This window comes from Trematosphaeria pertusa, assembly GCF_010094035.1.
Source record: "Trematosphaeria pertusa strain CBS 122368 unplaced genomic scaffold BU26scaffold_25, whole genome shotgun sequence".
NCBI classification, from domain to species: domain Eukaryota; kingdom Fungi; phylum Ascomycota; class Dothideomycetes; order Pleosporales; family Trematosphaeriaceae; genus Trematosphaeria; species Trematosphaeria pertusa.
Window position 1 is genome coordinate 517,946 of NW_022987236.1, and position 16,447 is coordinate 534,392.

Sequence of the window (16,447 nt, forward strand, 5' to 3'; positions counted from 1 at the left end):
CAGACGCAGATCATGTTTACGCCGCCGACACCGAAAAGGTTCATCAATCCGTTCCCACCCCGACCGGATACGGGCGATTTGAATAGCCCCTCCTTCCCTGGAATCACGACACTGTTGATCATCCCACTTATCAAAACGAACGACCGCAGTCCGCCCGGGACTATTCCGCCCCCGGAGGATACCCTAAGTAATGTCCTGAAGCCGGCCGATAACGTTTTCCGGGACGACATGCAAGAGCAAGTGCCTTTGACAAGGTTCGACATCTCCGGATACGGAGCGTCCATCTTCAGTGACTGGAAGCGCGTCGTAACCGGCACTGGCATCAGTGCCGTATCGATGAACGTGCTGAACGGCCGTACAGCGCGCGAAGTGGTAGTCCTGCAGAGCATTATGGCTCCTTTTGCCGTCAAAGTCGATAAGACGATCGAGGTGCGGAGACTGAATAGTGGCGTTGTTGTGCGGAACGAAGGGCCGTGGATAGCGAGGTCCGATGGACGATACTTCTATCCCGATGCGGGTATCATCACGCATCCGGGTGTTGTGAGGGGCGTTACCGACGTGCGTAATATTAGGGAAGTGAGACCACAGTATCCGGTCCCGGGTGGAATAATGGTATCCGTAACCAAGTTCGATTGCTGGGTCGAGATTGAGGACGGCGGAGAAGTGCGCAAGGTTCCCGCACGGGACATAGACGGATGCGTATTCCTAGAGAGGGGTGATGGTCCTTCTGGTCCCGGTACCGGTCGTGCTCCTGCTGCAGCTGCTGCCGCTAGTAATTTTCCTAATCCAGCGGACTACAAGGCAGTCCTTGATGATTTGAAATTAGGAGGCAGGATAGATGCCACTGTGCAAATCGGCAAATCTGGTCAACGAAAGAGGATCACATCACTTTCGGTTGACACGACTGCTGAAGGGAAGGCGGTCGCAGCAGCATGGGGCTCGTTGGTATTTGAGGGTGGGGGTCAGTGGTCGCTAGCCAAGACAAGTGAGGACATGTTGCCGCAGGTAGTCGATATGGCCAAAGGGAGTCCCCTCGTGCGAATGGGAGAACATACGGTAAACCTGGCTGCGAACACTGCTTCGTACTTGCTCAAAGAACCAAAAGAGCTGCTGGGCACTGCGACATCGACCGCATATGGGATTGTTCACGGCGCGGCCGATCATCGCGTCTTCTTCTCAAACCCAGAGATTCCATTTGTCCAAGATGTTCCGGGAATATTGGCGGAGAAGGTCTACCTCGCAGACTCCTTTGCGTTGGGAAAGGCATCTGGCATATTCCCTAATCTGCGAGATCACTGCCTGCCGGTGATTCCAGACTGGGCGAACAAGGACGCCATCCAGAAGCAACTTCTTGGACTAGTACCGGGCGGCTACTCTTTCGAGCCTCAGAAGGTCGTCGAGGGCGTCTTGAAAGGCGCAGACCTTGACATCGAGAGCTTGAGAGAGCTAGCCGACAGTGCTTCGGTACAAACCGTCATCCAGACGGTTAAAGACGTCCAACAGGGGTCCGAAGACGTCAAGTCGGCGCTGAACCTTGTCATCAATACATCGAAGAACATCTCCAAAATGGATATTACCAATGTCAAGATGATTACAAGCACGGCGAAAGAGGTCGGCAAAGAAGCCTCAATCGTTGTCGGGAAGCTGCGCAGCGACGCTGCAAAGCTAGGAGGCCTTATCGGGAGTGGCGACATTGACCTTCCCGACACCGACCCAGCGAAACTTCTCGCAGCGCCGCTGCACAAATTCGGTCCTGCGCTCGCGCAAGTCCAGAAAGTCATCAGCTTCTTAGAGAGTCTGAAGTTTCTGCCGCACTTCAAAGTTAGCATGACGAATGAATGGGCTCTGCTGATGAGCACGTCAATGAATCGCGAAGACTTACTAAAGAAGATTCCCGAAGCGTCAAGACCGCCAGTCGAGAAAGTGGTCGAAGCGTTTGACTTCAGCCTCAGTTCGCGGACCTCGCTGTCTGGCTTCCTGCTCACGCTGCACGCGGGGGCCACGATCAAGATACCCACAGGCTTTGGCCCCATCGTCGCCCTTGGCAAAGGCGCTTTCGACGTTGCGCTCGGCACGGCCGGCAAACCTGAAATCAAGCTGGATCTAGGCTTCGGCATTGGTGTGGATTTCAGCGTCGGTCCGTTCAGCGCCAGCGCAAGCTTTACGCAGTCGCAGCAGATCATCGTGAATGACAGGGGCTGGGGCATCGGAATCACGGCGTGTATGCGCGCGCATATCAGCCTCGTCGTCGCTTCGGCGGACCTCTATCTCGAGGCATCCCTCCTGGTCGTTGGAGGAACGTGTAAGGAAGAGTTCCATAACGAGCATGAGAGCCGTGGGTCGACCATCTGGGCGCATGCCAGGGTGAGGATTGCGGTGCATGTTAGTATCTTTTTGATCTGCAATATTTCTGTGGATGAGGAGGCCGCTTGGGAGAATCGTTTGAATGGCGGATTGTGTGAGTTGGAGCACATGTCGGATTTACCGACGTAGGTAAATAGAGTGCGGGATTCCTCAATTTTCTTGCAGGCCCTTCTGGTAAGTTCATTCATGGATATTGCGACCGGGCATCTAGCGGGAGTCTTTGCGGATCAAAAAGCAACGTGGGGTGATACTTTTCCTGCTGAACATGCCTGGAAACCGAGAACCATGAGGGCGTCCTAGGCAATTGAGATGGCACACCGCTAGGAAGAGTGTCCACTGATCGAGACAATCCGGTGCTGACGGGTCGCATACGCAAGGCGAGACCGTACCTGGTGTGAAGAAGAAGTGCATGTGGCGTCTGCGGCGACGTGTGACGCAAGGTCTTGTCCTCGGGATATTCTGAATCGCGGGACGCACCATCACAGAAGCGGCCTAGCGGCGCTCGGCCCCCTCTTTCCTCGCCGCCAACACCCTTTAGCCATCGATTCCCTGTCGTCTTTCCTCTAAGAAGAGCGCGTATTATATATCTAGTTAATTTCTGTTATATAGCCTACTACCTTCATGCCCCTTACTCTCTAGTAAATATTGTTAAAAAGCCTGCGCGCTCTTTCCCGCTCCGCCGCAACATACCTGGCTCTAGAGTTATATATAGGCTTAGGGCGTTTAAATCAAAACGTTGCATTGGCGACCCGTTTCTTCTTCGATGCCTTTCAATCGTCTTGCCTGCCATACATCCTTCAGTCGGCTTGCCTACCGTACAAGCATCAGAATGGCATCCACCGTAGTGGGCAAATCCGGCCGCGTGTACGTTCAGGGCGAGGCGCTGCAGCGTCATTGCGAGGACCATAAGCTCAGCGTCTTCAAAGCCGAGTACGTTTCATACTCCATGCCTTTTTCACAGCTTGGCCATATCTCTGACCCATCCCACTCAGGTCCGAGAACGAGTCTTTTGTCTTTAAGCGCGTACCAAGGCCGTTCTACGATCTCTCCCTACGCCTCGCAGCCGAGTTTGCAGGCTCCCGTCGGCTTCGAATGCATATCGATTGCAACCAAGAGGAAGGCATTTTAGTCTATCCCTATTTCAGAGGCACCCTTCTTGCCTTGGTTCAGGAAGATTCGGACTTGCCTCTGGCGCAACGAAAGAAAATCTTGCGATCGGTACACACTCCGCAATCCAGAGATTATTACCATTCTAGACCTCTAACTAATCAATCGATCTTGGCAGATGTAAAGCCTGATAATATTTTGGTCAATTGGACTTGTGACAAAGAGGGTAACAAAATAGTCACCGATGTGGCCCTGGGCGATTTTGATATCGCTTTCAAGTCGGAAGGTGGAGAGCCGCGTCAGACCCCTTATGCTATAGGGAATGCCATGTGGCGAAGCCCAGAAGGACAGACCGGAAGGGGCGTGACAAAGGCGTCAGACGTGTTCTCGTTTGGACTAGTGGTAAGTGAGCCATGTTCCAGTTCAAGAATTCGTGCTAAGCTCTGTTTACAGTGCATATATACTCTGGGGGGCGGCGATTTCCTGCTCTTAAACGATTACCAAGAGCTAGCAAGGAGCGGTATAAGACCGGAACAAGAGATCCTGATTCGACACTTTTCCTATTTTGGGCCAGCACCCGAAGGGCTCCTCAAGCAAATCAACAGCGACGATTGGTGTAACGCTCTGAAGGGAGCGTCAGAAGTAGCTGAGGAGGCCGTTAAGGAACAGCCTGAACTAAGGTTCGAGCGGTGGGGGAAGGAGCTTGGTCCTAACGCACAAAACATGATATCTGGAATGACAAATCCAGACCCGACGGCTAGAACAACGATAGGCCAAGTCTTGACGCATCGATGGTGGCAGGAGGCTGCTTGAATAACTATTGGAGGTGGCTGCCAGGGTAGATGCGATGAGAAATCGAGAATTCATGCCCCCAAGTCGGCATCAATGTAGAAGTCGCTATCCGTCATCAGCTCGCTGCTGTGTCCGAGGTTGAAATCGGTTTCTTGAGCCATCTACCTTCGTGTTAACGCTCCTGACCGCTGCCTCATAGGCTCGATGCTTCAGTACGAATTGACACCGATCATATTCATCATCTGCAACCAAGGATACACGGTCGAGAGATATGTACACGGATGGGAAGCGTCGTACAATGACATCAAAAGTTGGAATTACACTGTGCTGCCGAAGGCGTTCGACGCTGAGGGCAGGGCTCAGACGCATCAAGTCAAGACTAGGCGGGAACTTGGGAAGCTGTTCCAGAGAGAAGACTTTAACAAGCCGTCGCGGTTGCAGGTGAGTCCATTTAGCAAATACATTGACGAGAACGTTGAAACTGATTACGGAAACGCTTCTAGCTGGTCAAACTGTAGGTGCAAAAAGATGCGCCAACAAGCTTGAAGAAGACGGGCGAGGCTGTTAAGCAGAATGCGGGTTGATGCCGCCAGCAATTCCAGTTCCAGGGCGGAATGTCGGTAAATTCACTTTAGAGAATGCGGCACCTCTAGGACCGGAGAGCAACGACGTTCGCGAGGTGGGTTCTGCTTGATGCTGGCTTTCATGATTGGGCACTATCCAAACGGGACCTCCACACGACCACACCTGCCATTCTAGGATCCATACGCCGAAATGCGAGACCTGAGCCGGATTCAGGGTGGCTCTCAAATACTAGAGTACAGGAAACCGAAGCAACAGACAAATCATCTCCCCTCGCAGGTCCGGCACACAATAACCTTGTCCCCGGCTCTCCTATGCAGCTACCCAAGGCCAACAGCGAAGGCCAGTCTTTTACCTACCCTATTTCATCAGGCTGCTAACCCTTTCGGCTGCCAGGCACTAGATTGGAGGCGGACTCGCGCCAAATCACTCCAAATGCAGCAAATGAGGCCTTCACAAAACGCTACGTCAAACTACTTCGGGATGCTATCCTGGCAGAGCTCTAGTTCCACATGTGCTCAGTGGACTGAGCGTATGAGACTATTGGCTTCCGCAGGGGCAAAGTGCGCTTGGGACGACCTCGCGAAGGAGCGCAGCAACTAACCGTATGGGCGTCGCCAGTTGATGGCTCTACAACGGTACCTTACTTTGATGGGGAAGGTAACTCCATAACCGTTTTACCTTCGGACATTCTGGGACCTATAGAGTTCGAGCCCCTTTTCCATCTTCTAGCTGGTGGTGAGGATTCTATTGAGTCTGTGCGGAGCTAGGTCAGGAGAGTGCAGATAGTGCTGAGACTCGCCTTGATCGACAAAGGCTATTATGCGTCGGGGATCGAGATCGGCGACTCGTGGTACAAACCCAGCGGTATCTTGGAAGTGATTGTGCGGGGCCTTGCAAGACAAGAGCTCTCAAGCTCCGGATCTCGTGCTGGCCAGCATGAAGCGCGAACGCTATGAGACCGGTGACGGAAAGCCATGTCCAAAAGCGGCTACTACACCTACCAATACCACCGCAGCTAATGGTCGTAGTAAACAGCTATACAGCCGCGCCTTGCACCCTCCTCATCGCACCTAGTTTAATTATGAGATTGATTCGGTCGTAACCTGTCTCGTACGTCCAGCGGGAGCGGTGCTTCGCGCTAATCTTCTACGGTCAACTGTCTTACCTGCATCCTTGACGGTATTGGGTTAACAACGCGTTGGCCCATGCTTTAAGCTGGTTCCACTGCATACCAAGAACCTCACGAACGATCGTGGACATGTGGGCGGTGTTGATAGGTTATTTTGAACCTTTCGCGCGGAAGCCTACCTCGCACCACATTTTCGATCTTATCATTCTTCCCGATTTGTGTAATTTGTCCGCCTTCTCTACTTACGTAAATTGATTTGCCTTAGCGCATCTAAATCACGACATTTCCCATCCTCTCCAGCTTTTAAACTCTGCCCATTCCCTGATCACGTCGTCTCTAATATCCAAGATTGTCCATCTTCTCCACTCCCCTGATTTTTCGCACACACCTCCTCTCACCCTCTGTCCTACTGTGCGCACGATATATGGGTCGAAAGCTGCCCAGGTGTGCTCTTCGGTCAATTAGCATCCTGTGCACCTCGCAACAAACACCCTTCCCTCCACAAATTCACCTCTTCCAGGTTCAGCTTCCATCCACGCGTGTGGTTCCCTGATGGGTCAATTCGGCATGTCGTCCCTCCTTCCATTGAATGATAGTGTGCAGCTGCAACGACCCGTCGAACCCGGCGGTATCGTTGTTATCCAGTCAGATTCGTGGGATCCGGATGTCTCGATCAGCGGCGATAATACCAGGATTAACTTTCTCAACAACAATGGAGACTACCTACTTCATGTGTCACTGCGCCAGGGTACCAATGACATTGTGTTCAACACCCGAACCGCTAGTGGTGAATGGGGCAGTGAGGATAGACTCTCTCTCCGGGGAACTTTCGTCACACCTTGCTTCAACATCGCAATTTGGGATCAAGGCGATCGATACGGAATCTTCTTCGGCTATCAATTGTTCCATTCCTTCAACAAGAGACTTTTCGGGCTCATCTCTAGTGTCTCATACTACACCAACAGTACTTCGCCCCTCTCCAAGGCGCTGGCCGTGTCGACTCTTGATGCGATGGAGGATATGGCTTTGACAAACAGTCTAGCTTGTTCTGATGTCCGCCCACTTGCTCCGCTCATGAAGTATGTGAACTCTCTCCGAGTGAACACAGTTTCTTTCAGCTTACAGATGATAGGAGTGACTCTATGATCCCAGCAACCACAGCGATCACCTTCAGCCACGGCGCCTTCCCAGTTGCCCTGCCGGAATCCAAAAAGAAGGATCGCCTTGGTACGTTATAATGGGGCTGAAGCCTATGTATTTCTCTTTGACAATAAAAGGCTTCGAATACGCCGAGCACAGCTTTTTTGGCAACGCGATCACGCTTACTCTCTCTGATGGAACCACTCAGCTAGCCAAGGACTACCCCTTCAAGCTCAGTAACGCCCTCAATCTCACCTACGGCGAAATCAATGGGCTCGGCGGTGACTTCTACGGAACTAATGATCCCATAAGCGACGGCTCCACCCAGGAAGAACAGCGCAGCCGGTTCATGGCAGCATTCAAGACTCTGGCCGATCCCTCGGGTCTCCAACCAGGCGAGGCATTGGCAATTCTTGGTGCCTTGCAGGAAGAGGTTGATGCGGTCAATGAGGCGCTCCGCAAGCACGAAGACCCTTCTATTGCGTACAGCAAGCTACCAGCAGACGAATGGAAGGCGCTTCAAAAAATTACTTCATGGCGAATCGTATACAGACTCGGGCCTACTTACCTGGGCCTGGCCAAGATTAACTTCGACCACTTCGGAGCCGATGCCCGTACCACGTACAATGCCGGACATGCAGTCGCCATTGAGGAGGCCGTCAAGAGTAACGGAGATTTAGACCTAGCTTATGCCTTGAACGCCTTTGCAGATCACTTCCTCGAGGACTCCTTCTCCGCTGGCCACCTGAGAACCCCACGCCGTGATTGCCACTCGGGCTGGATGGTAAATCCCTGGCCTGATTTGTGTGCCAAGGTAGGTGTTTCCTGTCTGACTTTATCAAGTGCAAAGTGCGCGTGTTGACTTTTCATACGTTTTTGTAGGACATGCATGATGAAGACTGTGCAATCGGCCTTTCCGTCAAGAATCCAAAGGGTGAAGCTTGGACCTGCTACGGTGACAAGCGTGCTCTCGACAACGCGAACGAAGACAACAAAAACCGGTGCCTCGCAGCGGTACAAGCTTCAGCGGATGAGATCTACAATGCGTGGAAGTCCAAGCAGAAACCGGCTGCGTACAAAGCATGGGACCACGCACCAACGCTGGAGTCGGCAAACGCCTCCACGCAGGTGCTTGCACCCCTCTTTCGACTGAACAATGGCACCCTCGAAAGGCGCAAACCAATCACGGATCGCCGCAAGTGGGAATTCATTGCGTCCGACTGGACTTTCGCAGGCACGCATAATGAGTGTATGGGAAGCCACTGGTGGGACTACCCTATCACTATTGACGGTCCTACTTGGCTCCTGCCCGGCAGCTCCGTTGTCTCTACCACGCCATCATCTGGAAAATGTTGCGTGTATTACCAGGATATCCAGGGGGGCATTCGTCAGTCTGCACACGATGGCGCATGGGCCGCCAGCAATGCCGGCATGTTCAAAGCCAAGCGTTTCACACCCTTGGCTGTTATTACTTGGAACAGTGGCAAAGAGGTTAGTGGAAACATGACAATCACATATGCAGGAGAAATGGGAGATGATTATTGACGGCCATGGACAGATCCGCATATATTGCCTTTCCCAGGATGACATGCTTCAGGAGTGGTGTTACTCGTCTGCCAATGCCCAGGGCAGTTGGTATACCGGCGACTTGAACAACCTCCGAGTCCGCGGTGCTCCCAATACGTCTATTGCCGCTATCCAATGGAAGAATGGATCACAGATTCGCGTCTACTGCCAAGGTAGGGGCTTTTCCCCCCCCTTTTTTTAATCTTTAAAATCTTCTCAACTCCACAGCTAGGCTCTAACCCGACTAAAGAATCTACTTCCGACGAAATCCAGGAATTCTGCCACGACAGCTCGTGGACTCGAGGACATATCCTGCCAACGGCTCGTACAGGCTCGACCATAGCGGTGGCAGGCTGGTCTGATAATGGCATACACCTGCGTGTGTACTATCAAGCCCCCGATCTGACCTTGAGAGAGCAATGCTGGGATCCATCCAATTGGTATGCTGGTAAGAGTAACCCACTTCCTTGGTAATTTCCTGGTCATCATTTTTGACATTAGCGCAGGTGGTTTCAGCACTGACAAAGTACCACGACACTCTTCCATCAGCGCTATCGGGTGGTATAATTCGGGTGTGTACCTGCGCGTGTACTGGCATGACAGCTCCCAGAATATTGTGGGCTACGAATGGAAAAACGGATCTTGGGTGTCCGCTGGCACCGTCCTTACGCTGCTACCTAGGGGCACAAGGTCGTCGATCATCCAGTGGGACAACGGACAAAGGATCAGGTTTTACTACCAGGCCAGAAACAACGACATCCTCGAGGAGTGCAATGACGGTGGTGCGTGGTTCACAGGGTCTGTCGTTGCCACGAGCTCTTAAAGAGAATACTGCCTGTATTTTACCTTCTAGCTTTGCTTTGGGTGCGAATTTCTTGGGAGAATAAACCATCCGCCGTTCTTGAAGTCGTCAAGCACACATGTAGCCTGCGCCCTAAACTCCATGTTTGCCGTTCCCTCGAGAACAAGGCTCAACCGCCTGAAGTCAATTGGCTGAGACAGCCACCCATCGAACCCCACAGCCTGCAGCGACTCCTGCGAGTGTTGGTCCAGACTGGCTGAGACGGCGAAGATGGGTGTATGGCCAGCCGTGCGAGCAAGCGGCACAAGCTCTGGTGATGGAGCTTGGGGCACGAACGAGGTGGTGGATCCTTGTGCAGCAACTACATTGTGTAGGGCTAAGTATGATATGTGCGACGTAGATCCAGTAGTGACAGAGAGGGGAGATGTAGTACCTGGTCTAGTAGACGATGCTTCTGAAGTCGGGGGCGTACCTTCCACTGGAGGGAAGTAGGATGTTTGCTCGGAAGGCCGGCCCACGTCTAAGGTATTAGCATTTGTCAGAGGTGGCGACATGGATGGGCGGACACCTGATAGCTGCGATGGATGCGAGATTGCGAGCGAAGATAAGTCGGGAGGAAGTAGGGCCGGTGCAGCCAGCTCCGCTGATCTTGGCGGTAAAGGCTCGGCAGCGCAGCTGGAAGCCTTTTGTGGGAGATAGGGTGCCCTTTCGTCCGGCTGGGACAGGGGAAGTCTACGGTCCTGCCTCTGCTGGGGGGAGGAATCGGGGGGTCGCTCAGTGCGCTCAAATGCGCGTATCATCAGTGTCGCTTGTTTGCCATCGACAAGAGGCATCTGCGTTCGGGAATCAGCAACGATCAGCTGTGGGCGGCACTGACCCACATTCAGATCCATCAACACCATGTCCACCTCGCCGCAATGTTTCTGGAACGCCTCGAAGCACTCTTTTCCATCGCGGCTTGTCTTAACTTCATGACCCATCTTGTTCAACCTTCGCTGCAGGATAGACAGATTGACGGAGTTGTCGTCAGCAATGAGGATTGTGAGTCTGTTTTTCGGTGGTGTATGATGTGCACGCGAGATTGCTTGAGATTGCAGAACCTCCTCCGGAAGCGCAGACGGTTGATACAAACGAAGGTTACTGGGGCGTGATTCCTCGCTTTGGCGTCTACTCGGGTCAAGGTGCGAGTGGAACTCTGTAAGAGCCGGCGGCGTTTCCATGGAGCTTATCCCTGAATGCTTGGAAGCTCCAGGAATTGCAGCTGCCCTGCTTGTCTCCCCTGATTTCGAACTTGACGTGGACGAACGGGACAGAGATTGAGCCGCCGATGCGCTGGCAATTTGCAGAGGTACCTCTATGGCAAAAGTCGACCCTCTGCCAATAACGGATTTGCCCCGAATCTGGCCACCAGAGTGCTTTATATACCTGGCTAGCAAGGCGAGCCCTACATTCAATTGGGGCAGATCGCCACATTCCGATTGCACGGGGTTTCTCTCCTCCACCGGCGACGCCTCTTGGGACATGTCTTCATCGGGTAATTGCTCAAACTCTTCAAAGAGGTCGTCTAATCGACGCTCAGACATGCCATTTCCAGTGTCCTGAACAGTAACCTGAATAACGCAATTCTTCTCAGTAGCTGACAGCAAGCCAAGGCGAACAATGACGCCACCAGTTTCAGTCCTTTGCACCGCGTTTTGGACAAGCGTAGAGACTGCTTGCTGGAGCCTGGGAAGGTCTCCATAGACATATTGGGGAAATTCTAGGTCTTTAACGACGCCGAAGCTCAGAGACTTCTGGCCGGCGTATCCTCGGAGCTGATCCAGGGTCGTCTGAAGGCCCTTTCCGATATCGAAAACAGCATGGACGAGAAGAGGAGTTGGCTGTCTCCCACCACCAGTAAGGTGAAGCAGGTCGTAGATGACATATATAAGCGATTTGGAAGCAGAGTGGGACTGCGTCAGAATATCTTTGGTTGCCTTGTCTAGAGGTTTCTCGAGGGCCATCTCGAGGTAGTTGATAACAGCATTGAGAGGGGTGCGCACTGTTCATTGTTGTCCATAGTTAGCTAGCATTCGCCTGGTTGCATGATGGGTGCCTTGCCTTCATGGGAGAGATTCAGCAAAAGCAAGCGCTTCATGCGCGACTCTTGCATAGCTGCCTCTTTTTCACGCCAGACGCGGATAAAATTCCCGTATACGAGTCTCGTCATGGCGGCGGCCTCATCTATGCTCATCGGTTAGTACTTGTAGCAACAAGGTTAAAGTGGAGTAGATATACGATGCTCCTTGCTCCAGGGCGCACAGGTCCCTTTGACAGTCTCGGTCCACTTAGTGAAGCTGTCCCTTGGTTCTAGCGGTGCTACCTTGGACATGTTTGGGTTGCCTGCCCAATGAACCTCTGTGATCTGACATTTCCTGAAGAGGAGGATAAAGTCACCACTGTCCTGTGAAAGCGGGATGTGGAGAAGTCCGGCGATATGGTGGAAACCTGGCTCATACATTAGGTCTGAGAAGTCTCGGGTCACATTCGTTGTTGCAAACGTCTTGTCAAAGCTTCGGAAGTACGCGTATCTCAGCAGTGTCACCGCCTCGAGGTAGGATGAGAGCTTGCCGATTGTACGTGCTTCTCCCTGAACGACCAGAAAACCGAAGTCGGCCCCGAATAGTCGCAAAAGGTCTTCCGAGGACGCTGAGATGTATGCGCGAGGTGAGATATCGAGGTGCAGGGCTAACAAGGTGTCTCTGGCTTTGAGCCTCTCGGCGTTGAGCAGTTTTTCGAGACAATTCGATGCGCAAAGGCTGACCCAGTAGCATAATTCGCGGACGGGAAAGGCAACGCGGGCCCCGGTTGGGCCATATGAGTGGCAGCAAATGAGTCCCCACAACTCGTTCTTGTAGTCCAACGAAACGCTCATGGTTGACCTCACACCCATGTTCCCCAGATATCTGAGATGAACAGGGGACATGGCTCGGAGATAGGAATGCGTGAGGTCCAACGGTGAGCCCAGGTCTGCGACGCTTCTGCAAATCAATCGACTCGGAGGTTGGTCTCTATCAAAAAGAACCCGCACCTTGTTGATCTTGTATAAATCTCTTGCTTGTTTTGGGATGTCGCTGGCTGGGAAGTGGAGGCCCTTGTAAATATCGGAGCTAGCTTGCGGATTGAGGAGCTCTGAGACGACTTCACCGTTGTGCTCGGCGTCGAAGCGATAAACCATGCACCGATGGAAACCGGCCAGGTCCTGGACGAGACCGACGATGGTATCTAGGAGCTCTTGAATATCATCCTTCGAAGACAATTGTTGCTGGATGTTGGACATGGCATTGACAACTTCCATAGTTCTACCCTCTCCCTGGAACATGTTAGCCGCCTGGGCGGCGAGATTGAGAGCCTCACTCTTCTTGATGAAGCTTGAGGTTGCGTCTTCAGGGGCAGAAGAAAGCGTATTGTATGGAGTAGATGGGAGGTCGTCCACCAACGTCGGATTGATGCCCAAGCTGTCCTCTAGCTCGAATTCGCAGACGAGAAGGTTATGCTCGCTTCCAACGAAGTGCATTGCACACCAGGCGGGGACGATGTATCCGCCAGCATCCATGAAGCCAATTGAGAAGACGCGGGGTTCGGCCGACTGGGACGTGTTGTTGAACGAAGTGATAACTGTATGTGCATGGTTCTGGAAGATCAGACGCTGGTGGGCCGGGAACACGAGCGAGAAGTCCTCCATGCCGAAAAGAACAGGAGGTGCGTACTTGCAAACGGCCTCGGCATTCTCGCTCACCACGCGACAAAGGTAGCGAGTGCTACAATCTGCCTGGATACGCTCAAGGCCGACGAGCATGCCATGCGACTGGATGGCCCCGGGAATCCTGATGGGCTCATCCTCGCAGCGGATGAACTTGTGGCGCTTTCCGGCCACGACTCCGTGGCCTTGTTCAGTGAAGGCATATTCAGCATGTTCAGCGTAGGCGAGTTGTGGGCTTTCCCGGCACGGCTCCTGGGGAAGCTGCTCGGGGCCCGGAGGGGTGCGATGGTCGTCGCCTGACTGGGAAGCGATGGTGGTAGGTGAAGTCTCAGGCGGCTTTTGGACCGAGACGCCTGACTTTTTGGACCGCGAAGACTCGACGAGCACAATCGGTCGCTGGTTCACATCTGGAGGGCGAAAAGAAAGCGTAAGCGGGCCACTTGTCAACTCGGACGACTTCAAATGCAGGCCCCGACGTGAGTGCAGCCATACCTTGGTGTTGATAGTCGCGCAAAAGATGAGGGCTGTCGTCAATGATGGCGCATCGGATGGGGAAGATTCGCTCCATGAACAGTGGAGGACACAGACAACGCAACTCTGAAAAGCTCGGAAGGGACTTGTGGTGGTACGATACCACGACGAAGAGGAAGGGTTTAGCGTAGGGCTGAGCGTGAAGGTCTGCGAGGGTCTAGACCACGGCCATGCAGCCGGATTGAAACGCAGCACACGGGCCTTTCCGAGATCACGCCCTCCACATCTCTTCCTTCCAAGGTTCCAACCATCGCCAAGTCTCCGCTGATCTGCAAGCACCGACAGTCTGTTCTCTCCTCCTCCTGTGTTGATGGGTTATGCGGAACCGAAGGGACCTCGGGACATGGTCCTCCCGCGCTAGCCGCACCGCTTTCTGCGATAAGGACAATGAGCTGAACGATGTCGCCAATTGTTTCATCATCGTGTGGTTACCTCGCCAAGGGTGCTAATTCCGACCCCACTTCCATCCCCTCAGATCATCCCCTCAGCACATAATATGAGACCCTTCCCGCCACCTACAAGCCTCTCCCTACCGACCTTTCCGCACATACTCCACTGGCCCAACATAGTTGTACCAACCACGAACGAGGTAGTAAAGCACTGCAAAAATAATGACCGTCCCGTAACCCAGCACAGCCCAGTTCATATCCGCCACCCGCGGATGCGGAGCCGCTGGAAAGAACGAAAATACCCAGAGGTAGACTAGGAACACAATCGAGATGATGTTCACGGGAAGCCCCCACCTGCCTAGGTTAAACTTGGACGGCAGAAGCAGCTTGCCGCGTATCCTTTTCAAGGCGATGCAGGAGATGGAGATGATGTAGGATGTCAGCATAGCAGCGACGCCTAGGGAAATGACTTGCGTGTAGGCTACGCTGGAGCCGAGATTTATGAGTGAGAGGAGAACGACGAATAACAGGGTGACATAGACTGAGTTGAGAGGGATTTTAAGAGTGGGCGAAACCTGGGACATGGTCACTAATTATATCTCTATATACTCCTGCAGGTAGTAGAAGTGGGCTCACCTGGCTGAACATGTCCGAGAACGGCACGCCCTTGTCGCGAGCGAAAGCGAAGAGTTGGCGTGAGTTTGTTGCCATGACTGCGACGCATCCAAAGATACTAATAAAGAGCATCAGGACAGTTAAGACAGTGGCACCAGGAACAGATCCAGTAGTGTTGACAAACACTTGGATGAACGGGACTAGACCGAGTCAGCATCTCGCTTCCCAGCTAGGCGAACGTTGTTTACCCCCTAGAGGAGTCATGAGGACGGACATCGTGTCCGTAACGCAGAAGCAGAAGGTGATGCCCATCACCCATCCAAATAACCCATTGCCGAGCCATGTCCACATCATAGCGCGAGGAATCACATACGCAGCGTCGCGCACTTCTTCGGCCATGTGTGCGCCGGCCTCAATACCGACGAAGCAGCTCGCCGCCCCAATCAACCCCACCATAGCGGAGAGCGGCGTGCTGCCCCATTCCATGTTGTCCTGGAAGAGCGTAAAGACGTCGCTAGCCGGAGCCCTATCAGCCATCACCCAAAGAGGTACGATAACCGCAAAGAAGCCAGCAACATGCAGGATAACGATGAGTCCTTCAACCAGTGGCAGTTTCCGGGACAAGAAGGTGTTGAAGACCCAGCAGATGGCGAGTACGGCCCAGATCAGCAGCGTGCCCTGCCATGGCTTTGGAGCGTAGGAAGCGTTGTTCAAGAGTATGAGCCCTTGGATCTGCTTTCCAGCCAGATACGAGACCGTCGCGGCTGCGGTCTGCCAGCCCAGTACTCCCAACCACCCGACGACGTAGCTCAAAAATCTCTGGCAGCTGCGTGGCGCAAACTCGCTGACCCAGTGGTACTGCCCGCCCGAAGTAGGAGCCCTGAGATCCTGTCAGTCCAAGGAAGTCGTTGAGGATTCTAGATGTAACTTGCATCGAAGCCATCTCAGCGAGCGATGCACTGACGAAACCAAACCCGGTCATCACGATCAGATAGCCCCATATCAGACCGGCGGTTCCACCGTTACCCAGCGCAAACACTGCTGTGGCTAATATTGCCTCCCAGGTCGCTAATATCACCATGGAGAATCCAAGGATTGTGACATGTCGGAAATTCCGCCGGGTTTCCTGTCTCTTGCCCATCCGGTCCATGTCGCTCTTGTCGGCAGTCGTCCCCTCTTTTTCGGAAGTGAGCACATTAGGCTCACCTTCTGCGAAACGATATGGCTCGCTGTCGACATGCGACGTCGTTACTTTGTCGTCTGCCATTTATGCTGCGGAAGCTTGGAGGCTGGCGACGAAAGCGAGTCGGGAGAGAGTATCTGATACTTCGATATAGGACCGAGATCCTTATATCACAGTGCGAGGAGCCCTTCAGCGGCTGCTCTAGATGCCTACCGACTTCTACGCCCTGCATTAGGTTCAATACTCGCGTAGAGGAGAGCGGTGCCTGCGCTACGGGGCAGCCTTGCGCCACTGCCATTGCGAAAAGGATAGCCATCCTAGATGCATATAATTTTCCATTGTTGCGCAGCCCTACAGAATGCTCACTCCATTTCGCCGCAGCCTTCGCAGAAGGTAACACCTAGGCTCCAGCCGAGGAGAGCCTTATCGAAAGAGAATCGCGCTATGGGCGGGTAAATTGGAGGTGCAATTAATCGACCCAGAGACTCGGGCCCACCGGTTT

The 16,447-nt window shown here is 53.2% G+C and overlaps 5 protein-coding genes across 5 annotated transcripts; 2 read left to right on the plus strand and 3 right to left on the minus strand.

Moving 5' to 3' along the window:
- Nucleotides 1–1,742: 1,742 nt before the first annotated feature.
- On the minus strand, nt 1,743–2,389 carry BU26DRAFT_184193 (uncharacterized protein). The gene is made up of 2 exons (XM_033820426.1): nt 1,883–2,389; nt 1,743–1,814 (listed from the first exon to the last, which is right to left on the minus strand). The coding sequence occupies exons 1-2, from the start codon at nt 2,205–2,207 to the stop codon at nt 1,789–1,791; spliced, it is 351 nt and encodes a 116-aa protein (XP_033676287.1). The 5' UTR covers nt 2,208–2,389; the 3' UTR covers nt 1,743–1,788.
- Nucleotides 2,390–3,193: 804 nt separating this feature from the next.
- BU26DRAFT_544603 (kinase-like protein) lies at nt 3,194–4,284 on the plus strand (the record flags this gene model as incomplete). The annotated part of the gene is made up of 3 exons (XM_033831746.1): nt 3,194–3,294; nt 3,357–3,873; nt 3,925–4,284. 3 exons carry the CDS (start codon nt 3,194–3,196, stop codon nt 4,282–4,284), a joined length of 978 nt encoding a protein of 325 aa, XP_033676288.1.
- Nucleotides 4,285–7,229: 2,945 nt separating this feature from the next.
- Nucleotides 7,230–9,506, plus strand: BU26DRAFT_441122 (uncharacterized protein; the record flags this gene model as incomplete). Its single annotated transcript, XM_033824439.1, has 5 exons — nt 7,230–7,931; nt 8,000–8,608; nt 8,676–8,856; nt 8,934–9,131; nt 9,190–9,506. 5 exons carry the CDS (start codon nt 7,230–7,232, stop codon nt 9,504–9,506), a joined length of 2,007 nt encoding a protein of 668 aa, XP_033676289.1.
- A 26-nt stretch (nt 9,507–9,532) lies between these two features.
- BU26DRAFT_611116 (uncharacterized protein) lies at nt 9,533–11,488 on the minus strand (the record flags this gene model as incomplete). Its single annotated transcript, XM_033836041.1, has 1 exon — nt 9,533–11,488. The coding sequence occupies one exon, from the start codon at nt 11,486–11,488 to the stop codon at nt 9,533–9,535; it is 1,956 nt and encodes a 651-aa protein (XP_033676290.1).
- Nucleotides 11,489–13,954: 2,466 nt separating this feature from the next.
- BU26DRAFT_525463 (amino acid transporter) lies at nt 13,955–16,226 on the minus strand. The gene is made up of 4 exons (XM_033830511.1): nt 15,695–16,226; nt 15,011–15,642; nt 14,784–14,962; nt 13,955–14,722 (listed from the first exon to the last, which is right to left on the minus strand). Exons 1-4 carry the CDS (start codon nt 16,027–16,029, stop codon nt 14,288–14,290), a joined length of 1,581 nt encoding a protein of 526 aa, XP_033676291.1. The 5' UTR covers nt 16,030–16,226; the 3' UTR covers nt 13,955–14,287.
- Nucleotides 16,227–16,447: the final 221 nt, after the last annotated feature.